Source organism: Pseudonaja textilis, chromosome 2 (genome assembly GCF_049901715.1).
Source record: "Pseudonaja textilis isolate UNSWEBS1 chromosome 2, rPseTex1.2, whole genome shotgun sequence".
NCBI lineage: Eukaryota > Metazoa > Chordata > Lepidosauria > Squamata > Elapidae > Pseudonaja > Pseudonaja textilis.
The window spans coordinates 18,152,456-18,179,680 of NC_141991.1; the positions used below are offsets into that span (position 1 = coordinate 18,152,456).

The 27,225-nt window shown below is 43.5% G+C and overlaps 1 protein-coding gene and 1 long non-coding RNA gene across 2 annotated transcripts in view; one reads left to right on the forward strand and one right to left on the reverse strand.

Moving 5' to 3' along the window:
• The first annotated feature begins 1,397 nt into the window (after positions 1–1,397).
• On the forward strand, positions 1,398–11,824 carry LOC113449352 (zinc-binding protein A33-like). The gene is made up of 7 exons (XM_087923387.1): positions 1,398–1,485; positions 2,460–2,936; positions 4,358–4,453; positions 5,672–5,905; positions 6,963–6,985; positions 8,944–9,287; positions 10,399–11,824. Exons 2-7 carry the CDS (start codon positions 2,511–2,513, stop codon positions 10,920–10,922), a joined length of 1,647 nt encoding a protein of 548 aa, XP_087779513.1. The 5' UTR covers positions 1,398–1,485; positions 2,460–2,510; the 3' UTR covers positions 10,923–11,824.
• Positions 11,825–13,874: 2,050 nt separating this feature from the next.
• Positions 13,875–27,225, reverse strand: part of LOC148126779 (uncharacterized) — a 33,079-nt gene continuing 19,728 nt past the window's right edge. The window contains exons 3-4 of the long non-coding RNA XR_015741569.1: positions 18,501–18,806; positions 13,875–14,240 (exon numbers count right to left, since the gene is read on the reverse strand). This is a non-coding gene — a long non-coding RNA (uncharacterized LOC148126779). The remainder of the gene's footprint in view (positions 14,241–18,500; positions 18,807–27,225) is intronic.

Genomic DNA, 27,225 nt, shown 5'->3' on the forward strand with positions numbered 1-27,225 from the left:
AATTTCTAAAAGGAGAATTCGCGATTATGCTCAGGGGTGGTACTCAGCAGGTTCTGAACAATTCTGGAGAACCGGTAGCAGAAATTTTGAGTAATTAGGAGAACCGGCAAATGCTACCTCTGACAGGAGATTTTACAGTATCCTTCCTCTGCCACGCTCACAGAACCAATAGTAAAAAATTTTAAATCCCACCACTGATTATGTTCCACTTCAATCTCTAAACTGGCATTTGAGGACTTGGGAGTACAGAAGATGCGATTCAGCATTTTTTGTAGCCTGAAGAACTCGAGTGCAATCTGACTAGCATAATTTCACTGCTTCTCAGTATCTGCTAGATGTCTGTTTGATTAATTTCAGCTCCCTCCCTTGTCTTCAGGAGCAGAAAGCAGCTTATGTGGAGATTTCCTTTTATTTTATTCTTTATTTTGTGAGGTGGGCCAGATTGGAAGTGAACAACCGGCTGGCCACCTAATGATCCGTACTAGTAGTCCTGGATTGATGACTACAGTGGAGCCCAAAATTTCTGCTGCTGAGCAAAATAGGTGTTAAATGAGTTTTGCCCCATCTTACGACCTTTCTTGACACCGTTGTTAAGTGAATCCCTGCAGTTGTTCAGTTGTTAACGGGAATCTGGCTTCCTCATTGACTTTGCTAGTCAGCTAGTTGCAAAAGAGGGAATCACATGACTCCGGGACGCTGCAACCATCATAGATACATGCCTGTTGCCAAGCCTCTGAATCAGTGGGATTCAATTTTTTTTACTACCGGTTCTGTGAGTGTGGCTTGGTGGCCATGGCATTCCCCCCCACCCCCGCTCTAACCTTCTTTCCAGTCCCCTTCTCCTGTGCAGGGCAACCAAAGAAGACCCAGCCAATCAGCTGGGACTCAATGGGAGGCAGAGAATAGATGGGGGCGGGGCCAGTCAGAGGTGGGATTTGCCGGTTCTCCGAACTACTCAAAATTTCCGCTACCAGTTCTCCAGAACTGGTCCGAACCTGCTGAATACCACCTCTGCTCTGAATTTTGATCACGTGACCCTGGGGATGCTGCAATAGTTGTGTAAAAAAGGGTCATAAGCAAGGGTGTCAAACTCAATTTCATTGAGGGCCACATCCAGGTTGTATTTGACCTCGGGGTGGGGGGGCAGGGAGGGCATGGCTGGGGGGGACGTGGCCATCTCGATGTCACTCGTGTCAGGGGCACCTGTGGTGGCTCAAGTGCTCTCTGCCAACGAAAACAGGCTCCCGAGCTCCATTTTCAGCTGTGACGACTTCCTGCCACCCTCTGATGCTGAGTTCTGGATACGCATTATCTCAATGCACTTCCAGTAAAACCGGGACTTTCTCAACAGATGAAGTCATGGGTGTTTTTTATTTAGAGGTTTAAGTGGTGGCAGATGACACATTTGAGGGGTTTCCCCTCCCTGCAACGGCCTCTGAGAATCACTTTGAGGAAGAGGAGGAAGCGACCGCAGCCCAGGCAACGGTGAGATAAGAAAATTTCCGTGTCCAAAACAGGAATGCAATTCGAGAAAATGTCTCAGGGTTTATCCTTCCTGGTTCACGTTAGGATAAAGGCAAGAAGCGCCTGCAGGCTCTGTTTCTGTAACCTTGTAAGAAAAGTAGTTTTAGTACCCGTGACTTTGGTGTCCAAGTCTGATCTATCTGGGATGGCAGGCACCCCTTTGCCTCAGTCTCCCAGTACTTGAGGGGCTATCACAGAGAAGGGAGGGTTTGACTTATTCTCCAGAGCAGGACTAAAAAGTAACAGATGGGAACTTGTCAAAGAGAGATCCAACCTAGAATTAAGGAAAAAAATCCAGACAGTGAGAACAACTAGCCAAGTGAAATGCTTGCCTCTCCAAAAGTTGTGGGTGCTCCATCGCTAGAGGTTTTAAAGAAGAAGCCATTTGTCTGGAAAGGTATAGGGTCTTCTGCTTGGGAAGAGGGTTGGACTAGAAGACCTCCAAGGTCCCTTCCAACTAGGGTTCGGTTCAAAAATTTTTAGCAAAGGGTTCTCTGCCCATTGCTGGGTGGGCGTGGCCATAGTGGCATGGCCTAGTCGGCCTCCTGCACCATGGGGGGGGGGACATTTTAGCTCTCCCCGGGCTCAGGAGGCTTTCCGCAAGCCTCCAGGAGGGCAAAAATGGCCTCCCGGGGCTCCGGAGGCTCTCTGGAAACTGGAAACGGGCCAATTTCTGGCCTTCCCGAACTTCCAGGAGGCCTGTTTTTTGCCTTCCTGGAGCCTCTGGGCATGCCCTGCACTTACCTGCATCCAAAATGGACCTCATGGGGACTCTTGGGAGGGGAGGGTTGGGCAGGGCCAGCCAAGAGTGGATTTGGGAGTTCTCTGAACTGCACAAATCGTAGCTAAGGACTCTCCGAACCCGCCCCGCGGACATCCGGCAGCCCAACCCTGCTTCCAACCCTGTTACTCTATGTTCCACGTTCCTTCAACAGGCAGAAATAGAGGCAGGGAAACGTGTTCAGGTTCTCTTGGAATCAACCAACATGGCGTCAGTACGAGAAGTGTCCAGTTTCACTGAAGACCTGCTGTGCCCCATTTGCCTCTCCTTCTTTCGGGAGCCCCACATGCTGGAGTGTGGCCACAGTTTCTGCGCTCCCTGCCTGGAGCCCTGCATCCCCAAAGGACAAAGACGGGGGCTCTGCCCCGAGTGCCGGCGCCCCTTCGCTTTGCGCCGCATGACGATCAACCGAGCCCTCTGCAGCCTGGCTGAGAAAGCCCGGCTTCTGAAGCTGGACGAAGGGACGCAGCTGAGCAGCACCGGAGGATGGTACTTCTGTGAGGAACACGAGGAGCCTCTTAAGCTCTTCTGCAGCCAAGATGAGGAGTCCGTTTGCGTCATCTGCCGGGACTTGCCTCAGCACCGGGGACACGACTTCCTGCCCATCAAAAACGCGGTTCAGACCTATCAGGTGAGAACTACACCTGGGAGGAGTAAGAAGGTGGCCTCTGGTTGAACAAGAGTGAGTGAGTCAGTCTCTCTCTCATTCTCTCGTCTGTCTGTAGGTTTCCCCTCTCTCCCTCCCTCCCTCCGTATCTGTCTGTCTTGTCTGTCTGTCTGTCTATCTATCTATCTATCTATCTATCTATCTATCTATCTATCTATCTATCTATCTATCTATCTATCTGTCATCATCATCTATCTTCTATTTTCTCCATGTGTCTGTCTGTCTCTCTTTCTCCTTATCTGTCTGTCTGTCTGTCTGTCTGTCTATCTATCTATCTATCTATCTATCTATCTATCTATCTATCTATCTATCTATCATCTATCTGTCATCATCATCTACCTTCTATTTTCTTCATATGTCTGTCTGTCTCTCCTTCTCCTTATCCATCCATCCATCCATCCATCTATCATCTATCTATCTATCTATCTATCTATCTATCTATCTATCTATCTATCTATTTTCTATCTTCTCCATATGTCTGTCTCTCCTTCTCCTTCTCCTTCTCCTTCCTTCCTTCCTTCCATCCATCTGTCTGTCTGTCTGTCTGTCTGTCTGTGTCTCTCCCTCCTTGTGAAATTTATTTGCCTCTTATCTTGCCATGGGGGTATTCTAGGTGGCTTATGTTGCAAGTCAAGATAAACTACAAGTAGAGTTCACAGTAGAGACACTGAAACGTAAGAGCTTTCAAAGCCTCCCAAATATTTTCCAGGAAGTGTGAATAGATTTCTACTCTGAAAGGCACGAAGAAACATGACAACTAAATCCGTCTCTCACCTACATTGGGAATTCATCTTCCCACTTTCTGAAGGGAGGATACACTATCTGACCACTAGGTGGTGGCGAAGGATAAGAGTTTTTTTTTTTTTAAAAATAAATCCTTGGTTGTTTCCCTTGGAGTCTCCAGTCATCTGGATCTGTGTGGTTGCTATTGGTGAGGGGAGTTGAGGAACGAGTTTAATTGTGGGACTTGGTTTGGGACTGATAAACCAGCTTAGGGACGTTATATGAGCAGTAGGACCATGGGAAAGGAGCTAAAAAGTATAAAAAGAAAACCTGCACAAAACCATACACTTAAAAAAGCTGAAAGATATACATAAAAAGCAAAAGTCTGAACAAGGTTTATCAGCAAAAAGAAATACCTTAAATAAACGCAGGGGAACACCACAAATTAATAGATTGGTAACTAAATCTATCACAGTTCAAAACATTCTTAACTATTGTAACAAATTAAATGCTAATCAGGGCTGGTTGTGGGACAGAGGTCTGTCTGATGGATTTTAAGTGTTGCTGAGCAGAACCTTTGGCTGGAGGTATACAGTTGTCCTGTGATCAGTCAAATGCTGGTGTCCATTTTAAGTGAGATCTGAACTTTCTCTTCCTTTTAGGACCAACTGAAGGCCTCTCTGGAGCCTCTTGAGGAAGGTCTCAGGCGGTTGAAAAGAAGCCAGTGCCACCAGCAGGAGAACATTATTGAATTAAAGGTGCAACTGGGAAGCGGTGGGGGGGGGTGACTTCCTGTTTAATGCTAAACCGAGTGTATCTTCTCTCTCTTCATCCCAGCAACTGTTGCTTCCGATGCTACCATTTGCGGCTCATTCATTTAATATCAGGTGTTTCATAGCCAGTATTTAATCCAGGCTCCTGCAATTTAGCCTAAGGAAAAGAAAAGCTACCTGCTTAGTTTGATTTGCATTCAGATCAACAATAAATAAATAAATATGCTGTAGTGTGGCATTCAAATCACCAAAGTTGTCAGCCATTTTTCAGGATGTTCCATTCTGTTCCCTCTTCCCCTGGGATTCTCCATGTAGTTTTAAACATTTAGAAGCATTATGGTGGTCTAAGCTACCACAAAAGACACTCTTAACAATTAGAACTTGGTGTTTACTGATAGAAAGGAATATTTGTACCTCAAGGTTGTACAGTGGGCTCCTTGATGCTTTCTGAGCTTGGTTGTTCGCTTGCAGATGTTTCGCTACTCAACTAGGTAACATCATCCATTCTAGAAGGGAGTGGGTTTGCACTCCATTCTAGTACTGATGATATTACCTAGTTTGGTAATGAAACATCTACAAAAAACAACAACAATCAAACTCAGAGAACATCAAGGACTCCACAGAACTTTGTGTGTGTGTGTGTGTGTGTACATAAATGGAACTTTGTGTGAATGTATGTACATCTGTGTGTATATGTGTGCTGTCACTACATTATAATAAAAAGGCAAAAGATTTAAACTGCTGGTGTTGCTTAGGTAATCATAGTGGCATCGATTGATTGATTATGAGTTACCTGACAGTGAAAAGGGTGGCATATAAATTTAATAAATAAGTAAAATAAATTATATGCCATCAAGTAGTTTTCAACTGCTAGCAAAACAGAGTTTCTCCATGACGATTTATCCCTAATCTGGTTTTTCAGGTCTTCCAATGGTGCCTCCGTTGTCTACCATCTTTGCTCTTGTTCTCCCTCATTGTCTATTTCTTTCCATCTTTCCTAGTACTTTCCTTAAGAAAGTTAGGTCTTAACATCACTTGCCCGAACTAGGATGGTTTGAGTCGATTTGTTTAATGGTCCATGGGATTTTTCCCCATGACTCTAAGGTATTCTCAGGAGTCTATAACCAACCCCATTGTGAAAGGTGATCATTTCTGTTTGACCGAACCGCAATCTTTTGCTATGTCCCATCTATGTTTTCCCAGACCTGCTCCGAATCCTTGTCTGATCATGTCTCTGGAGAGTTTGTGAAGATGCACCAGCTGCTGAACGACAGAGAGTTGGGTATAAAACAGGCCTTAGAAAACCAGAGAGAAAAGAACTTGGCACAGATGGAAACCAAGTTAAAGGAACTGGACTGGAAGATGGCTTCACGTTCAGAAACACTGTGTCGTATACAGGCCAGCCTTGAATGCAAAGACCACATCAGTTTCCTTAAGGTAAGGAGGACTGGGGGCTTTGTGGGCTTTTCTTGGGAAGAAGAAAATTGCTGGGTATATAGATTTCACCGAACAATTGTCAGAAGAATAATTTGGGGTTCCAACTCGAGCCAGGGTTGCACAAGAATAAATAAAAAAATGAGGAAAGAAGAAATATTTATTCCTAAAATCAAAACAGTTTGCTTTTATGAGCAGGCTACAGAGAAACAGGGTACAGTGGCAAACTTTTATAGAGGGAGCTTGTCTGGGATGTGGAAGTGTTTACGTGCTGAGGATTGTGTGTGAGTGTTTGTGAACATACAGTTCTGCTGGGAGACTTAATTTAAGTAACTCTATTTCTATTTGCAGATCTTATCCTTTGATATGTGGATTAGGCCTGGGTAACTTATTTAGGGGTTTGAGGAAGATTGCTAATTTGCTCAAGTTGGAGACACTGATTCTCATTGTGGATCCTGTTAATATTTTAAGGGAAGATAAAAACAGTATAAAGAATAAAATATATTTGGATATAAAACTTCTCACCCCATGATTTGTTCAATTAGGGTTTCTCACGACTGACAAAATCTCTGTGTTTCTTTTAAATCTTTGTAAGCCACCTGGAATCCCTGAGTCAGTTGGGCGGCCAAATCAATTTTCTTAAACAAATAAAAGAAGTAGGGCCGATTTCCTGTAACAATTGCTAGATTCCATAGTGTTTGTTCCTACAAAAGAGAGATCGATCAGTAGTTCCACCTTCATGGCCTCAGGTTTTCAGTGGCATCTCAAGCACTCTGACTCTATAGTCCTCAATTTTTGTTTCTTCTATATATGTTGTGATAGCATTTCACTGGGATTTTTTTCCCTGATAATAAACTAGGACGTGATCTGCTGAGATCAGAATCTATTGTGCACCATCCAAATGCAGAAGGCCTTGGCAGGAAAGTGGGTGATAACCCATGGAAAGAATTATTTTGACTTTTGTCTCTTCCTTCCTTCCTTCCTTCCTTCCTTCCTTCCTTCCTTCCTTCCTTCCTTCCTTCCTTCCTTCGCTCCCTCCCTCCCTCCCTCTGCCTCACAGGAAGCAAAGGAGTTGCTAGAGAGGTAAGTAGTGTTTCTCTTTTCTAATACATCAAATTACAGCCAAAGTTAGGACCAACATTTCCTTTGATAAGCAAGGTGGTTGTTAAATGTCGCCCCCAATCTTTTTTTGCCACCGTTGTTAAGTGAACCACTGCAGTCATTAAGCGAAGCCAGCTTCCCCTGTTGACTTGAATTGCTCCAAGCCAGCTTAGAAAGTCGCATATGGCCGCCATGTGACCCCACTCCCCACAAAATGGCAGCTATTATAAATGCAGGCTGCTTGTCAAGCACCTGTATCCTAATCACGACCAACGGCTGTAAATGTGAGGATCGGTTGTAAATCACTCTTTTCAGCGTTGTTGTGCCTTTGGTCTCTCAATGAATAAGTTGTTAAGTCCAAGACTAAATACTGTATATGATAAATATATGAAAGGAAGAAAAGCATGAACCCACAGGGAGGGCTGATTCTACAAAGGTGTCAAACTCGATTTCATTGAGGGTTGTGTTTGACCTTGGGGTGTGGGGGGGGCGTGGCCAAGCTGGGCGTGGCCAGCTCAACATCACTTGTGTTGGGGGTGCCTGTGGTGGCCCCAGCACTCTGCCAGAGAAAATGGGCTCCCCAAAAATGGACGGCTTCTTGCAACTCTCTGCCAGCGAAAATAGAGCTTGGGAGGGCCACATGAGGTAACTGGTAGTGGGCATTTTGAGTAGTTCGGAGAACCGGCAAATACCACCTCTGACTGGAGATTTTACAGTATCCTTCCCCTGCCACGCCCACCAAGCCACGCCCACAGAACCGGTAATAAAAAAGAATTGAATCCCACCACTGCACCACCGGCCAGTCCTTTGCTGTTTCCAGGGCAGCCCTGCGGGCCATATCTGAGCACCCCACAGACGGCATCCGGACCGCAGGCCTTGAGTTTGACACTCCTGATACTGGGTATCTTAGTTTGCCTCCTCACTGTAGGCATGATTTTCTCTACCACCTTTCAGAAGCTGCTAGATTTGCCAAAATGAATAGGTGAAGGACCTTCACGTAAGGAACTGAAGATAGTTACTTGTTTACTTCCATTAAAAAAAACTCTGCTACAATTATAAATTTGACTCCTCTTCCTTCTTGGAAGTAGAGGCAAAGCAAGGTTTATTTGGCCACAAAAAGAGTTTAATTGGGGGTGGGAGCAGATCATTGTTCTTCTAGCCCTTTGGCCCCTACCCAAATCATTCTAAAAACTCTGTAATATTAAAAAAAAGAAAAAGTGGAGATTTTCTTGGTGAATCTTCACTTTCGATGATGATGTGGACATTTTCAACATGACCATCACCTTCTCCTGGTTTTGCACCTTCCCTCAGAAGTATTAATCAGATCTGAACCTACTTAACTGTTTTGGAAATCATCCTTTGTTGGCTTTGTGCTGTTCTCTGTTGTGATTATTAAAAAAAAATGCACGGGTGCTTCTGATAAAACCTGATTTATGGAGCAGGAGACAGTCCGAGGTGTAACTGTCTTCCAATTCTAATCCTCCCATTTTAATCCAATATTTTCCATGCTATTTTTCCTTGTTGCATAAAATCAAGGTGAAAGAAAGAAAAAAATGGCAGCATCATTACTTTTTGATCAGAGGTGCTCAAATATTTTTCTGTAGAAGGACCCAGGTGTGATTCCTCCAGGTTTGATAGATAGAGCTGTGGTGGCGCAGGGGTTAAAATGTAAGTACTGCAGGCTACTTCTGCTGCTTGCCGGCTGCCTGCAGTTTGGCAGTTCGAATCTCACCAGGGTCAAGTTTGAACTCAGCCTTCTATCCTTCCAAGGTTAGTAAAATAAGAACCCAGATTGTGGGGGCAATATGCTGATTCTGTAAACCACTTAGAGAGGGCTGTAAAGCACTGCAAAGCGGTTTATATGTCTAAGTGATATTGCTACTGCTATTGGGGCAGCTTATTCTAAAATGGCCGATCCTTGGGATGTTCTTCTCCTACAGGCTCCGTAAGGAACAAGGAGCTCCGGACGAACCCGAGCTAGATGCTGAAGTGGTAGGAGAAGATGGGCACGGTGCCAGCAGTGAAGATACAGATGAGTGTGAGAATGAAATTGATGAAGACGTTGATGATGAGGAAGTGGAGGAAGTAGAAGGAGAGGAAGAAGAGGAGGAGGAAGAAGAAGAGGAGGAACAGGAAGAAGAAGAACAAGAGACAGCAGAGGAAGAAGAAGAGGAGAAGGAAGAGGATGAAGATGGAGTGGTGGCTGTCGACTTGAACCTGGGCGAGTTTAAAGGACCTCTGCAATTCTACGCCTGGAAGGAGCTCCTGGGTGCAGTACATCCAGGTGAGTTGAGGTTTTTAGACCAAATGTACAGGTTGTCCTTAACTTATGACTTAGTATTATCTTAGTATCATCTACAAATTGGGTAAGTTCCCCTTCTATTCCCTCATTAACGACATAGATGAGGGAATAAAAGGGGGACTTACCAAATTTGCAGATGATACTAAGCTGGCAGGAATAGCTAACACCCAAGAAGATAGGCTCAAGATCCAGATGGATCTTGACAGACTAGAACTCTGGGCTGTATCTAACAAAATGAAATTCAATGTAGAGAAAAGTAAAGTCCTACACTTAGGCAAGAAAAAACAAAAGTACACATATAGACTGGATGAAACCAGGTTCAATAGCAGTAAGTGAGAGGGATCTTGGAGTCTTAGTGGACAACCAGCTAAATATGAGCCAGCAGTGTGCAGCAGCAGCCAAAAAAGCCAATGCAATCCTAAGTTACATTAACAGAGGGATACAATCAAGATCAAAGGAGGTAATAATACCACTCTATAAAGCCTTAGTAAGACCACACCTAGAGTACTGCATCCAGTTTTGTTCACCACATTATAAAAAAGATGTTGAAACTCTAGAAAAAGTAAAGAACGGTTGCAGGAACTGGGCTTGGCTAGTCTAGTGAAGAGAAGGACCAGGGGAGACATGATAACAGTCTTACAATATCTGAGGGGCTGCCGCAGGGAGGAAGGGGTCAAGCTATTTACTAAAGCACCTGAAGGCCAGACAAGGAATAATGGGATGGAAACTGAACAAGGAGAGATTTAACCTGGAAATAAGGAGAAACTTTCTGACAGTGAGAACAATCAACCCATGGAACAGCTTGCCCTCAGAAATTGTGGGAGCGCCATCACTTGAGGCTTTCAAGAAGAGATTGGACTGCCATCTGTCAGAAATAGTGTCGGGTCTCCCTCTTGGGCGGGGGGTTGGACTAGATGACCTACAAGGTCCCTTCCAACTCTGATTATCTGTTATCTGTTATCTGTTATGACCACAAACAACTGGCTAATATTAATTTGTGTCTAATTTTTTTCTGGGCTTTATACTCGTACAATCGCCTGCTGCACAAGTCCGCTCTTGTTCATTCTGAATCCTTTTCATCTTCCCTCTCCAGTCCCTGCAACCATCACTTTGGACTGCAACTCAGCTCATCCCAGCTTGGTCCTCGTGGAAGAAGCCACCGGGGTCAAGTTCAGTCCTGGCCGACGGTTCTGGCGACGAAAGCTGGAGCGCTTCACCTCCACCCCGTGTGTGGTGGGGCGGAAGGGCATCACCACTGGGCGCTTCTACTGGGAGATCCAAGTCGGGGACAGCCCAGGTTGGATAGTGGGGACCGCCAAAAAGTCTGTGAAGCGTAAAAAGCGGCTGAATTTTCTGCCCAAGGAAGGGGTGTGGGCTATTGAGCTGAAGGCGGGAGAGTACCAAGCCCTGAGTGATCCCCGTACGCCCCTTTCGGTCTGCGGGAGGATGGAAAAAGTGGGGGTCTACCTGGACTTTGAAGGGGGGCAACTCTCTTTTTACAACAGCAGCAGCATGTCCCACCTCTACACCTTCCAAGCGTGCTTCCATGAAGAGCTGCTGCCCTTCCTCAGCACTCAAAGCAGCTACCCCCTTTCGGTGTGGGACCTGGAGCTTTGAGATCTTAGCTCAGGGTGTAGGGTTAGGGTTAGGATTGCAAAGAACAGCCTGGTGAAAGTTGAAAACGTCGAGGTGTGTTAAGATGGCTGCTTTTAAGAGAAAGTCCATTCTATTCCCTCTTTGCAAGCGATCGCTCGAAGATTCGAAACTGGTCTGACCTGACTATTGTGGCCCATGATGGTGGTTCTAGGTGCAGAGAGCACTGTAAGTGTAGCTTTTAACTTGACCTTCTATTTGCCACGTGTTTAATTTGCTCGACCCGTTGACTGTGGCAAGGATAGAGGTTGCCTCTGTCCACCTGTGGTGCAAGATTTTACCTGCTTTCAATGCGCTCCACTGCAGGCAAAAACAATGAAGGCAAGCCATACTTCCTGCCCTTGGTTGGGAAGGTCATAGTAGAGGTGTTCAAATATTCAAATACTGGGTTGTGTTTGTATCTGCAACAAGTGATCCTTTTCCTCATCGCCCTTTAATGGTCACTGCCCTATAATGCTATAAGCCATTGCACCTCAGAACAATTAGACACAAGAACGATTGTTTTCCCCCATGCCATCATCATACTAAACACCCAATTCTCACAACACTGTCTTATGCCCTGGGAAGTCAAGCCACCCAATAGGGCTGTATTACTATTATCCTTCTTGTCTTTCCTATTACTTATTTCTTTAACATCTTATGACTATATCTTTGTTGTTTGTATGTCATGGTTTATATTGATTGCCTTTATTTAGTATGCTATAATGATTTGTGTTGATTGCTTATTTTGTATGCTATGACTATCACTGAGTGCTGTATCTCATGATTTATGATTATGGTATTTTAGGATTATGGTCATGATATATCACTTGGAGCTTATGCACCAGAGATAAATTCCTTGTGTGCCCAATAAAGTGCCCATACTTGGCCAATAAAGAATTTCTATTCTATTCTATTCTATTCTATTCTATTCTATTCTATTCTATTCTATTCTATTCTATTCTATTCTATTCTATTCTATTTTATTCTATTCCATTCCATTCCATTCCATTCTAAAGGAGCTGTAGTGGCACAGTGGTTAGAATGCAGTACTGCAGGCTACTTCTGCTGATTGCTGACTACCTGCAATTTGGCAATTCGAATTTCACCGGGCTCAGGGTTGACTCAGCCTTTCATCCTTCCAAGGTCGGTAAAATGAGGACTCAGATTGTTGGTGGGCAATATGCTGACTCTGTAAACTGCGTAGAAAAGGGCTGCAAAGCACTGTGAAGCAGTATATAAGTCTAAGTGCTACTGCTATTGCTTAATAAAGAATTCTTAATCAAGAATTAAGAATTGAAGGAACCAGGATAGAACAACAGGAGAAAAAAAAATGCATTTTGTAAATAAATCTGACTGATGTTACAATGTATTCTGGAAGATACGGTAAGAACTGTAGGTAATATGCAGCATATAGATGCGAGACTAGAAAAGCTCCAGCAAATGACAATAAAAATGACAAAAAACCTCAGAAATTAGAGGAGAAATCAGAAAGAGCCGAGGAAAGAATAGAGGAGATAAATCCAAAAACGATACAAGCAGATAAAGATATGGAAGAGATAATAATAATTCTTAAAATGGTGAACAGACAGATGATCCCTTAAGAGTTCAAAATGTAGAAGGGAATAAAGAGAAAGATCTCCTAAAAATGATGAAAGATCTACAGATGGCTCCAACATAGAGGTCCATAGTCCTTTCAAAGCTGGAAGAGGGGAAAAAAAGAGATATTCAGGTAACCGAGGGTCAACCTAAGCACCAAATCGACTGATTTGTTTAAAAAGAAACCTTTTTATTTATTACACTTGTATATCACCCAACTCCCAATAGCTATGGACTGCTCACGAGTAGAAACAAGGAAAAGAATGCAATAATAGATCTGAAGAAGAGAAGATTGCAAGGGTGACCAAAATAAATAAATAAATAAATAAATCCGGAAGAGGAATGAAAAAGAAACAAGGTCACATAATCCGAAAGGGACATCACTCTTCCTTGAAAAAAAAAACCTGGGTCAAGGGCCGGATTTTCATGGCCCTCCTAAACCACAGCAGGGAGGGGGGGGTGTCCAGTGGTAGGATTCAAATTTTTTTACTATTGGTTCTGTGGGTGTGGCTTGGTGGGTGTGGCAGGGGAAGGATACTGTAAAATCTCCAGTCAGAAGTGGTACTTGCCGGTTCTCCGAACTACTCAATATTTCCGCTACCGGTTCTCCAGAACTGGTCAGAACCTGCTGAATGCCACCTCTGGGGATGTCCCCTGAATCTTGGGGCTCTTCCTCTGATTGTGTCCAACAGACCTTCAACTGTCAACAGTCAACCACCCTCAACTGTCACCACACTTTAATCTGGATTCCTACCTGACCAAAAGATCTTGGCTATCTCCTCATGGATTTTAAGACAGTTTGTGTCAGCTGGTGCTCCAAAATCTAAGAAAGAAATACTTAAGACTCCATTAATCAGAGAAAAGATATCTTTTACTGGAAATCAAGTGGTAGCCACAAAAGAATTCTGAATTTGAGAAAATGGGTGCATAAATCACATATACAAAGTAATGGCAAAGTTCCCACACCCAATAGTTCAATTGGCTCATCCAATTAAAAGTTGTGTATATCATTATGTGGGCATCTCCAGGTGGTGATGAGGCCTCTGTCCGTTGACCTTGACATATTTTGATAAAGAGTTGCAGCTGCTCATAGCATAGGATAGAAGCCTAAGCAAGAATCTACCCCCCCAGCTGATACAGTTCTGGTTTGTAACACCTCCAGCTCACTTCCCATAACCATATCCCCCTTCCTTCCCCAGTTACTTATGACAGCCGAAAGATGCAAAGCAAAGGGAGAAAATCTTGAAGGCTGACAGTTTGGCCCTCTGTTACCAATCTGGAGTGACACCGATAGCCCTGCATCAAACGCCTGAGCAACAAACATCAAACAGTCTCGAAATCGGTTTGGCTTATAACTCTTTATTAATTACAACCTCTGAAACAAACAAACCAAAAACCAGAATTCAAGCAGGACAACTGTCAAGTGATTATTTATAAGCCGTAGATTGAGACCCAACGAGCGCCGGGTCTACATCTTGTGCCACACCTCCGTAGTGAACAGGAAAGAAAGGCGGAGTTTCGGTCACAGGCAGGCCGTCGTATCCAAGGGTGGGATGACATGCTGGATCAGTTGGTTAGCGGCCTGCTGTTCGGAGGCCCCCATGTGACTGCGGGCCTTGATCAGCCAGTCCCACAGCATTCCCAGCCCCACCAGGAACATGATGCCAGGGATCAGCAAGAAGATCCGATAAAGGAATAACGGCCCTATATTGGAAATAAAAAGCAGCGGGAGAGAGAAATCTTCTCAGAACGTAATTTGTGACAAGCCAGGTCTCTGAGTAGATAGCAAGATGCAAAATTGTTCTATAAAACTGAAATTATCTCCCCCCCACACACACTACAGAATAATCTCTCTGAGGGGGAGTTAAGTGTGTTTTACTAAGCATATTTGGGGATAAAGATGCTTATGGCCATGTTGTGGTTGCCATATCTCCCTGCACACCAGATATACCTGGTTTTGTGTTCCCTGAAAAGGAATCCTGCAGATCAGGAAGCAAGGGGAGCTACGGTTTACAGAAGTACAGAATTACAAAGTAGGACCTTGGAGGTCTTCTAGTCCAACCCCCTTTCTCAAGCAGGAGTCCCTATACCGGGGTGTGTGTGTGTCAAACTCAAAGCCTGAGGGCTGGTTCCGGCCTGCGGAATGCTTAGATCTGACCTGCGGGGCAGCCCTGGAAACAGTGGAGGACCAGCCTATGGTGTCAGCTTTGGAAGCCATATTCCACGCTGCCACACAGCCTGAGAAGGTGGGAGCGGGGTGATTTCAATTGAGTATCTCTAAGTAGACAAAATAAAATTCTTTTGTTAGTTCAAGGTCATTCAGTATGGCGCAGGATGAAATAAGGATCTTACTTTTGGGACGGATCGTGATTGGGCCATGGGATGTGATGACGACCAAGGGAGGATGGAGTTGTAGTTTGGGAAATAGTGGGACGTCCGGGAAACTTTTAGATTCGGGATTCCACAGATGTGCCAGGTGCTAGTCTAATAAAGGTACTTTTGAGATATGTTTGTCTCAGAGTTACTGACTGGAATGGAGGTTTGCTGGAGCACTGACACATGGTGCATCTGCCAGCAGAAATGGAGCTCAGGAGGAATTGGGAGGGAGAAGAAAAAAAGAGCATGAAGAATGACACCAGACCCACACCCACGAGGACCACACACAAGATGCCACCACCACACTTGCACGTAAAAAGCAGACTCACACCCACACAGAAGATGAGACATGACCACGGACCAGAAGCCGTACTGCAGCTGCATCACTACCCACTTCAAACCCCTCCGAGCCATACATGAAGTGAACTGACCCCCACCATGAAGATGCGGCACAACCACGAACTCAAAGCCAAACAGCAAGATCACAGCTCACCAGCTCAAATCCCCCAGCAACTAAGACTAACCTGAGCACAACCAAGCCCCCACCTGAACAGAACACACCTCCAGCCAATCAGAACACAGCCATACCCCCAACCAATGAGAACACCCCCCTAGCCAATCAGAACACAGCTAAGCCCCCACCCAATCAAGTCACACCCCCACTAGCAGTTAAAAGAAAGAAGCAGCTGCAAGCTCACATCACCCTGAGAAGCACAGAGCTGAAGACACAAGCCTGAAGATGATGAATGAGACTTCATCGAAACGTTGCCTAGATACTTCCAATCTTACGTTCTCCCGAATAACCAAAGATCCATATATATATACATACATACCTATCTATCTATCTATCTATCTATCTATCTATCTATCTATCTATCTATCTATCTATCTATCATCTTTCTTTCTTTCTTTCTTTCTTTCTTTTCTTTCTTTCTTTCTTTCTTTCTTTCTTTCTTTCTTTCTTTCAGGTGTGATTTGAGGTACTGTAGGTGTTGAGGTTGCAAAAATGTCATTGCCCCCGTTGGCAATATCAAGAGTACAAAAGATGAGGAAATGAGATTGGTTGATTGGCAATGATGTTATCTGTCTTTCTTCTGTGTCATTTGTGGCCATGCTTGGGTGGAGGGGATGCTTTGGTAGCAGTTACTTTACACCTGAATGAAGTCTTTGGTAAATATCTACAGAGATTTTCAGTCATCCAGGTCATGTTTGTGCTGAAGATGCTTTTTCAAAAAAAAGCTGGACTTTGTTTTACCATAAAGATGTTTCACTTCTCATCCAAGAAGGTTCTTTAGTTCTTCTTGGATGAGAAGCAAACGTCTTCAAGGAAAAACAAAGTCCAGCTGCCTTTTGAAAAAAGACCTTTAGGAAGTATTTGGCAATATGTTTTGATGTGTCCCTGGATAGGTTTAAGTCTATATGTGTTTTTTTTTAAAATTGTGCTTTGATTAGAGTCCCAGGTTTCTAAACATTCTCTTGCATTTTTTCAATCTGGCTAAATTTAGATTTAAAATGTTAAATTAAATTTAAAACTAAATTTTTGATGGTTTCCCAACCCTGTTGGAATTTGCTCTGCCCCAAGATTGTTGGTGGGAAATGAAATTACTGAGCTAGTATTAGGTCTTTCGATTATTCCCAATCGTGGGATTTAAATTTTTTTTACTACCGGTTCAATGAGCGTTTCCATTTCCTCCTCACCCCACTAACCTGCTTTCCAGCTCCGTTCTCCTGTGCAGGGCAATAAAAGAAGGCCCAGCCAATCAGCTGGGACTCGGGAGGCAGAGAATAGATAGGGGAAGGGCCAGTCAGAGGTGGTATTTGCCGGTTCTCCAAACTACTCAAAATTTCCGCTACCGGTTCTCCAGAACTGGTCAGAACCTGCTGAATACTACCTCTGATCCTCTCATGTGTTCTATGCAGTGGTGTCCACAGTCTTTGTATTGTATTTTTGTATAGAGCTTCAGTGTTGTCTTCTGTTGGTACTGCTATGGTTTTGAACAGAAAGTTTGGCCTGAAATAACCTGTTGGTGGACTCTGACATATATTTGATGTAAAGGATGGCATTCTTTTGTTTGTGTCGTATTTAGTTGGGCGGCCTTTTTCTAGAAGTTGCATGGACATTTGTCTTGCAAGTCGCTTCTGTTTTTCAAAGTGTGTTGCAGTGTGTTGTGACTTGATTGAATGGAGTCTATGTAAGACCTATGGAGTCCTATGCGTCATGTGTCCTATGGCGGCTGAAGAATTTGTTTGCAAGAGTTGCTTTTTTATACTTGAATTAGTAATAAGCTATGGTTTATGTTAGGAATATGAGTCACCTAACAGCTATTTGGGTTAGAAATATATAAACCAGGATAAACATTTTAAAACTGTAACTTTAAGAAAATGCAAAACTGTAATTAGGTGTGGTTTCTCAAATGGCCATAAGATGGAGCCAGAAACCTGGTTTGTCTTAGTCTGAGTCTCAGAAGAGAGTGTGACTGTATCTCTGTTTCCTTCTGTTGGAAAGTTTTGCTGTTGCTCCATTTCTTCTAATTGACTGATATTGCTGGATTTAATGTAAGTCTGTTACTGAACTGTTTTTGACACTGGACTTTGATATTTGGATTATCCCTGGATTGAAAACTGACTGATTTAACCTGTGAATGACTTTGGACTGCCTATTTTGGACTTTGCTTAACGTTTCTGGAAGTAAAAACCTGCATTTACTGTACAGTGTATCTGTGTGCTCTGCGTGTATTATTCAAACACTACTCTCTATACGTCTCCCTGTATGCGCTCATTCTCTTAATGGGGAATTACTTCAACAGTTTACCTCCACTGATGGAGGTATGGGCTAGAGTTGGGCTAGATGACCTCTAAGGTCCTTCTAACTCTCTTGATCAGTTTCTGTTTCAGATAGCTTGCTATTTTCTTCTTCTGTGAATTTGATTCCGTGAAATGTATGGCTGATTAGATAGTACATGTTTTCTACTGAAATTGTTCTTTTCTCTTAGGTAAGGGTCATCTACATAGACTATTTGTATTTAAGGTTCTATTAACAAAAGCATTGTAATTTCTGTTGTTAAATCACTGCTTCTGAATCTTGAGACTCAGGATCCCATTGGAATCCCTTTTTTATTTTTTCAGATTTGGCTATGAAACTGAAAGTATGAGCTGCAATGGCACAGTGGTTAGAGTGCAGTACTGCAGGCTACTTCTGCTGACTGCCAGCTGCCTGCAATTTGGCAGTTCAAATCTCACCAGGCTCAAGGCTGACTCAGCCTTCTGACCCAAAATTGTTGGGGGCAATAGGCTGACTCTGTAAACTGCTTAGAGAGGGCTGTAAAGCACTGTAAAGTGATATGAAGTTGAATGTGAAAGATGAAGGTATAATTATGGTCATATTTTATGTAAATGTGGAAACCTGGAATCATGGTGTTGACTAAAAAGAGATGGTTTGAAAATGTGAAAAACTGAAATAAAATTTTATTAAAAAAAACAAAAAAACAAGCATCCAACTTTACCTATACAGCACCCCGATTAAAAAAATAACCTCCAGTCATCGCTTTTTCTATCTATTGCCATCTTCCTTCCCCTGGGAGATCTTACCCACATACGTCATCAAGACCCTTCCCTGGCAGGTCCGGTTGATCCCAGAGAGGACCTGATACTCTCCTTCCAGCTCCTTCTTCATGTGCATGACGATAAGGCCCATCTGGTGGAGAACGAGGTGCTCCTTCAGGCCCAGGTTGAAGTAGTAACAGCGCCCTCTGTTAGCAATCAAGACCCACTCACATTGGGATGTGGTGAGGTTCACTCGGCACAGGACTGCGTAACTGTTAGAGCGAGGAATGGGGATGAAGGCTTTGGAGTCCCGAGGAATGTATTGGTGGATGATGGGGCACACGCTTGATGCTGGGGAGAAGAAACGAGATGGGCATCTATAGTTATGGATCAATACATACGCTACCTTTCATCCTAAACACTAAACACTAAGACAGGTAAACTAGATAGTAGTCTCATTGTCATGGTCTTTAAGTGGGTGAAACGGCGCATTCATAAGGCAAAATTTTTTGAATCGAGGTACCTCAAAGGGGCTAACTTATAGAGTGGGCCCCAAAATCTGGCAATCTACGACTCCTGAGCGAATGAAACTTGGGGAAGTTGTGGTTGCTTCAGTGCTACCGGCTGCTGCTGTGTTGCTGTTGCAGTGTCATGATTTTCACTTTCAATGTTCAGAGACACTTTCTCACCTAGCTTTGCAGTCTCTCCCTCCCCCACCCCCCAGCCATAGTCACTTACTTGCCTGCCTCTGTAGACTCTTCCTAAACTGTCCCATCTCCCACACATCTTCCCTGGGTGAATGGCACCTCTCACATATTTTTTATTGATTGATTGATTGATTGATTTATATTTTATTTTTGTCAATTGCTAACAAGATATAGGTATAAGTAAAAACACAGTTATGAATACATGGATACATATAAGAAAAATAAAAAAGAAAAGAAACAATAGGACAGGGATGGTAGGCATGTTGGTGCGCTTATGCACGCCCCCTACAGACCTCTTAGGAATTGGGTGAGGTCAATAGTAGACAGTCTAAGGTTAAAGTTTTTGGGGTTTGGGGAAGAAACCACAGAGTCAGGTAAAGTATTCCAGACATTGACCACTCTGTTACTGGCAGTCGTATTTCCTGCAACCAAGTTTGGTGAGGTTTACCTTGAGTTTGTATCTATTGTGTGCTCTTGTATTGTTGTGGTTGAAGCTGAAGTATTCATTGACAGGTAGGACATTGCAATGTATAATTTTATATACTATTCTTAGATTGGACCGAAGGCAGCGTAGTTCTAGGTTTTCTAGGTCTAGAATTTCGAGTCTGGTGGCATAAGGTATTATGCAACGAGTAGAGGAGTGGAGAACTCTTCTTGTGAAATATTTCTGGACTTTCTCAACTGTGTTAATATAAGATACGTAATGTGGGTTCCAAACTGATGAGCTGTATTCAAGTATCCCCACTCTGTGCCCTCCTGCATGTCTTCCCCAACTCAAGAGGCACCCTTTGCCACGCCCTAGCCAAACTCATACAGCACTTCTTGCCTCACCCGACACATTTCCTGGCCTAGGTCGGCCACCCATGTACCCGCCCTGACTTGCACAACATCTCTGATGCACAGCCACATGCCATCCCCAGCCCTGCCACCCACCCACCCACCCTTACTCCCCACCCCACCCCACCCAAAAGCAGCCACTTACCTGCCTGCTGGCTTGGACTTGCAACTTCCTGCTGTCTTCACCATTGACTTTCTCCATGCATTCTTCCCACAAGCAAAGTAAATGGTGAACCCGGTAAGAATTCGAGGGGTGGGAGCATGGAAGGAAGGGAGGGAGGGAGGGAGAATTTCTGATTGTTCTTTGCTATCTTCCCACAAGGAAACTCACTGGGGAAGCCTGTAGGAAGTTGGAGGGAGGGAGGGAGAAGGGAGGAAGGAAAGAGTTCTGATGGTCCCTGCTAGCTTCATACTACTCGTTGCAGAATACCTTATGCCACCAGACTTGAAAATCTAGAGTAGACCTAGAAAACTGAGAACTACGCTGCCTTCAGTCCGATCTAAGTATAGTATATAAAATCATACATTGCAATGTCCTACCTGTCAATGAATACTTTAGCTTCAACCATAACAACACAAGAGCAAACAATAGATACAAACTCAAGGTTAATTGCACCAAACTTGACTGCAGGAAATACGACCGTCAGCAACAGAGTGGTCAGTGTCTGGAATACTCTACCTAACTCTGTGCTTTCTTCCCCAAACCCCAAAACTTTAACCTTAGACTGTCTACTTGTTGACCTCACCCCTTTCCTAAGAGGTCTGTAGGGGGCGTGCATAAGTACACCAATGTGCCTACTGTCCCTGTCCTATTGTTTCTTTTATATTTTTCTTATACGAATCCATCTCATGTATTCAAAACAATGTTTATACTTATACCTGTTATCTTGTAAGTGACTGACAAATCAAATAAATAAAATAAAATAAAATAAATAAATAAAGGAAACTCATTGGGGAACCTGGCAGGAAGTTGGAAGCCATTCTCACTCCAACTGCTTTTTTGACCACTCATGATCATTCTGTTTCTCTGTTTAAGCAAGAAAAATTCTGAAACAATGTGATTGACTAGTAGCAATTATAAACTGGCAGTGAAGGATCTTAATAATTTTCCCAGCATCCCAATGGTGGGTCAACCCTGTAAAAATACAGCTGCCAGTTCTTTAGCTGGTGTTGGCTTTCATTCCCATTGAGCTTTTTTTCCCCCAGAAATGCGATGCTCCAAGCAATCTTTTTTGCATAGTATCGCTGGTAGCAGCCAAAAGTTATTTTCCAAAAAAAGAACTACTCCCAAGCCAGGCATTTGGTTCCAAATGACTCTGCTGCGGGGAGAGAGAAGAATTGGATTCCCATTCTGCCAGTTTATTTATATTTATTGATTTATTTGCAGGATTTCTATGGTCCCCTATCTCCTGTGATGATTCTAGGCAGCTCACAACAATCCATAAAGCATTGTTAAATGCAAAGAATCCCTTTTACCCTGAGGGCCAGATCAATCATCCTTGCAACTCAATCCCCATCCTAGCTCAAAGCTTGGAGGAAGATCCAGGTCTTTGCAGGCCTACTAAAGACTAAAAGAGTAGGAATCCTTTGGATCTCAAGTGGGAGGCCATTCCAAAGGGTTATGTCAGTCTCCAAGAAGGCAAGTCTTCAAGATCCCATCAGGTAGCAACATTTAAGGTGTGGGTGGGACTTCCAGCACACCTATCTTATCTAACCTAGAAGTGTAGAAAGATACTTTCAGGGTGAAGTGGTCTCACAAGTAACCTGGACTTGTGTCATGTAGGGCTTTAAAGGTGATAACCAGCACATTGAATGGCACCTGGAAAACAATAGGGAGCCAGTGCAGCTCGTACAGCAGGAGTGTTATTTGAGTGAACTGCAGGGCACCCAAAATTGCTCATGCAATTCACAACCGACACACCCGCAGTTCACCAAGTTAAAAGAAAGATGCACAGAATAGGCATATCCGCACTTGTAATTTGCAGACACCCTGCTTTGTATATAAACTACTTGATGACTTCTTAAAACACTTCCTGAGTTTTCTACTTCCTGTTTTGTTTTGTTTTTTGCAAACAGGAGCATCTCTTTAGAACAGGGATCTCCAAACCTGACAAATTCAAGACTTGTGGACTTCAATTCCCAGAATTCCTCAGCCAGCCATGTGCTGACTAAGGAATTCTGGGAGTCGAAGTCCACAGGTCTTAAAGTTGCCAAGTTTGGAGAATTAACACCAAAAAAAATGATGTCCTCATCATCATGAAGAATTGGAATGCTAAAGTAGGAAGCCAAAAGATAAACAGAATAACAGGCAAGTTTGTCCTTGGAGTTCAAAATGAAGCAGGGAACAGGTTGGTGGAATTTTGTCAAGAGGATACGATGGTCACAGCAGACACTCTTTTCCAACAACCCAAGAGATGGCTCTTGGACATGGACATCACCAGACGGTCAACACAGAAATCAGATTGACTATGTGCTCTACAACCAAAGATGGAGACTGTACCAGGAGCTGACTGTGGCTCAGATCATGAGCTTCTCATTGCAAAATTTAGACTTAAACTGAAGAAAGTATGGGAAAAGCACTAGGCCACTCAGTATGAACTAAATCATATCCCCGATGAATATACAATAGAGGTGACAAATAGATTTAAGGAATTAGATCTGATAGACAGAGTGCCTGAAGAACTATGGAGAGAGGTTCGCAACATTGTACAACAGGTAGCAACTAAAACCATCCCAAAGAAAAAGAAATGCAAGAAAGCAAAATGGCTGACTGAGGAAGCTTTACAAATAGCTGAGGAAAGAAGGGAAGCGAAAGGCAAGGGAGAAAGAGAAAGATACACCCAACTGAATGCAGAATTCCAGAGAATAGCTAGAAGAGATAAGAATGCCTTCTTAAACGAACAGTGCAAAGAAATAGAAGAAAACAATAGAATAGGAAGGACCAGAGATCTCTTCAAGAAAATTGGAGATATGAAGGGAACGTTTCATGCAAAGATGGGTGTGATAAAGGACCAAAATGGCAGGAACCTAACAGAGGCAGAAGAGATTAAGAAGAAATAGCAAAATTACACAGAAGAATTATACAAAAATGAGCTTAACGTCCCTGATAACCATGATGGGGTGGTCACTGACCTCGAGCCAGACATCCTGGAATGTGAAGTCAAATGGGCCTTAGGAAGTCTGAGCAACAACAAAGCTAGTGGAGGTGACAGTATTCCAACTGAGCTATTCAATATCTTGAAAGATGATGCAATAAAAGTGCTACACTCAATTTGCCAGCAAATTTGGAAAACTCAACAGTGGCCACAGGATTGGAAACATCAGTTTAAATTCCAATTCCAAAGAAGGGCAGTGACAAAGAATGTTCAAACTACCACACCATTGCACTCATTTCACATGTTAGCAAAGTTATGCTCAAAACCCTACAAGCTAGGCTCCAATAGCATGTGGACGGAGAACTACCAGAAGTACAGGAAGGAATTTCGAAGAGGCAGAGGAACTAGAGATCAAATTGCCAATATACACTGGATCATGGAGAAAGCAAGGGAGTTCCAGAAAAACATCTACTTCTGCTTCATTGACTATGCTAAAGCCTTTGATTGTGTGGGTCACAACAAATTGTGGCAAGTTCTTAAAGAGATGGGAGTACCAGACCATCTTATTTCTCTCTTGAGAAACCTATATGCAGGTCAAGAAGCAACAGTGAGAACTGGACATGGAACCACTAATTGGTTCAAAATTGGGAATTATCTTTTTAAAAATCTTTTTCTTATCTTTTCTAATGTGGCAATTGAAGAGGTCTTGTTAATCCACATCTTAAGTTACCTAAGTGTTTCCAATAATGGATCATTACTATTTTAGCTGCTAAATTGAAGTAGATAATACATTCCTTATTTAAGCTTGAGATTTAATCTCATGAATAGGAGTACAATGGTAAGACTGTATTCATTTCTTTGTTTAGAAATAATGCTCATTGCCCCCAGAACTTTATAGGTAATCCTTGACTTATAAACTTAATGGAGTAGGTTCCTTATGGTCATAAGTAACGACAGTTGTAAAACAGATTGCCCATTTGATTGACCTATTCGATTATAAAGCATCCACAGCAGTCATTAAGAAAGCCAATTGTTCGCTATATTCTGGTGTTCCCAAAAATGGAAGTAAATGCTGTTTTTTGTCAAAAACATCATAAAATGTGCTCATGTTACTGTGGGACATTGCATGGCTGTATCTGTGGCCAAGTGTCTGAAATGCAGTCATGTGACCAGAGTGGGATTCAATTTTTTTTACTACTGATTCTGTGGGCATGGCTTGGTGGGCGTGGTGTGGCTTGATAGGTGTGGCTTGGTGGGCATGGCAGGGAAGGATACTGCAAAATCTCCACTCCCTCCCCATTCCTGGGGGAAGGGTATACTGCAAAATCCCCATTCCCTCCCCACCCCACTAACCTGCTTTCCAGCTCCGTTCTCCTGTGCAGGGTAACAAAAGAAGACGCAGCCAATCAGCTGGGACTCAATGGGAGGCAGAGAATAGATGGGGGTGGGCCCAGTCAGAGGTGGTATTTGCCGGTTCTCCAAACTACTCAAAATTCCCGCTACCAGTTCTCCAGAACTGGTCAGAACCTACTGAATATCACCTCTGCATGTGACTCTGGAGAACTTGGAACTTCAGAACTGGGTTGTTATCATCCCGGGAGGTCCATTGTAACTTTGAACAGTCCTAAGTGATTGGTCACAAATCAAGGAGTAACTGTATACCTTGAAGGTATAACTTTATCACATGGCCATCACAAACGAAAGGAAGAGCCACTTTTGGATGACGTCTCCAACATTTGGAAGAATAATTACAATGTAAGTGTATGTATGTATAGGTACAGGTGTATTTACAATACATTTGTATGTATTTAAGGTGTGTATATAGGCAGACACACATACAACTTATTTACGCGGTGGCTCAGTGGCTAAGATGCTAAGCTTGTCGATCAGAAAGGTTCGCAGTTTGGCAGTTCGAATCCCTAGCACTGTGTGACGGAGTGAGCTCCTGTTACTTGTCCTAGCTTCTGCCAACCTAGCAGTTTGAAAGTATGTAAAAATGCAAGTAGAAAAATAGGCACCACTTTGGTGGGAAGGTAACAGCATTCTGTGTGCCTTCAGGCATTTAGTCATTCCGGCCACATGACCATGGAGATGTCTTCAGACAGCGATGGCTCTTCAGCTTTGAAACAGAGATGAGCACTGCTCCCTAGAGCTGGAAACGAGTAGCGCATATGCGCAAGGGGAACCTTTACTTTTACCTAAGGTGTGTGTATATAGACACAATCACATACAACTTATTTACATAACTGTGTATATTCACAGAGATGCACACACACACACACATACATAGACACATATAAGCCAATATATGTGTTTTCTTTTATCCCATGTTACAGAAAACAAATTCAGACCCACAGCATTTCTATTACTACCAGGGCTTAAAAAGATACTACCGTAGCTCAGTAGGAGACATAGTTCAATCAAAAACCAATTAATTATAAGAGCCAAACTCTTATAATTTCTTTGTTTTATCTTAGAAAAACCAGCTGCGAAGAGTCAAGCAATGATGGAGAGGAACTATATTTAGTTGGTGATTGTGAGAAGGAAGAGGTAGGCAGGACATGAATTCCCACCCAAGCCTCTTTTGGTTTGAGACTCCTGTTTGTTCCTGCAGTGAGAAATTGTGTGTTTACAGGTCAAAGGGAGGCAATAGGAACATCTGTGATTTGGGTGTCTGTGTGCGTGTGTGTATAAAAACACAAATGTCCAGTTCTCTGCAACAGTGGTGGGATTCAGAAATTTTTACTACTGGTTCTGTGGGCATGGCATGATGGGTGTGGCAGGGGAAGGATACTATAAAATCCCCATTCCCTCCCCACCCCACTAACCTGCTTTCCAGCTCCATACTCCTGTGCAGGGGAATAAAAGAAGACCCAGCCAATCAGATGGGACTCAATGGGAGGCAGAGAATAGATGGGGGCAGGGCCAGTCAGAGGTGGGATTTGCCGGTTCTCTCTCTCAAAATTTCCGCTACCGGTTCTCCAGAACTGGTCAGAAACTGCTGAATACTACCTCTGGTCTGCAAGGAGTATAAATCCTTCCATTCCAAACCATCCAGTTAGAGCGGAAGAAGCTTCTTGGATGAGAAGCGAAACGTCTTCAAAGAAAAAACCAAAAAGTCCAGCTGCCTCTTGAAAAAAGCACCTGTGGGACAACCATCTATGAGAATCTCCATAGATGTGTATAAAAACAATTATATGGGACCATAGAAGTGAAAGTCTCCCCTATTTCAGGTGTATTGCACATACATACAACAAGACAAGGCTTTGATTATGCAGTGGTAGCCATCACTGTGGCTTTATCTTCTCATTCCTGGGTGTTCCTGGGGGGGAAGGAAAGGGATCATAAATTTGGGGAACATCTCTAAGGGCCCACAGCTCATTCCTCAGGCTTCTTCACCTATGTTACCTAGGTGAGATGAGCAGAGTAGAAATCGGATGGATAAATAAATAAAGGAGTAAATACCAGGTACTTTTTCACTCATTGGCCCAGCTCCAACCTCCGTGATCCATCTCCCCCAAAGGCCACCCAGGATGAGGAGCAAAGTGGAAGTGCCCACTCTCTTCCCTCCCTGGGGTGGGCGGCTGAAGGTCCACCTCCCAACCACCATCTTGGCAGTTCCTCGGGTTTTGAAAAAGTTCCGCCATGATGTCATAATGGAACCCACTGGAAGAGCCAGTGGCTGGAGGGAATTCAGGCCGTTCCCACAGCTCTGCGCGCCTCCCACCCCGGTACGAAATAACACAGGTCAACTTTTCCAGCCCTGATCCGATTCCAAGGAGAAATTGGGGGATCAGGATGGGGGAGTGGGAGAGGGATGGTTACACTCAAGCTCAGAAGTAGGGAGTTTCAGGTGGTGACAAAGGGAATTAAAATCAGTTGAATTCAACCCTCTTTTGCAATCAGGAGTAGTTAACCTCTAGATCTCATGTAACAAAGCTGAGTTTCATTTGTCTCCCGACTGAACAACAAGCCATTTGTCTCAGAGCTGCTAGGCTGAAGTACAGCTTTAAAAATAATAATTGCATTTTTAAAATAAGAAGTTATTGCTCTAGGGAGCTATAGCTTCTTAGAACACCCTTAAGGATTTTTTGCATAAAGCAGGAAAAAAGTGAACTTACCATTTTTGGT

Bases quoted from the DNA above. Each gene is read 5' to 3' on its own strand.
- LOC113449352 (XM_087923387.1), top strand. From the start codon at position 2,511: ATGGCGTCAGTACGAGAAGTGTCCAGTTTCACTGAAGACCTGCTGTGC. The intron at 4,454-5,671 runs GTGCAACTGGGA...ATGTTTTCCCAG, and splicing joins AGAACATTATTGAATTAAAG to ACCTGCTCCGAATCCTTGTC. The intron at 9,288-10,398 runs GTGAGTTGAGGT...TTCCCTCTCCAG, and splicing joins CCTGGGTGCAGTACATCCAG to TCCCTGCAACCATCACTTTG.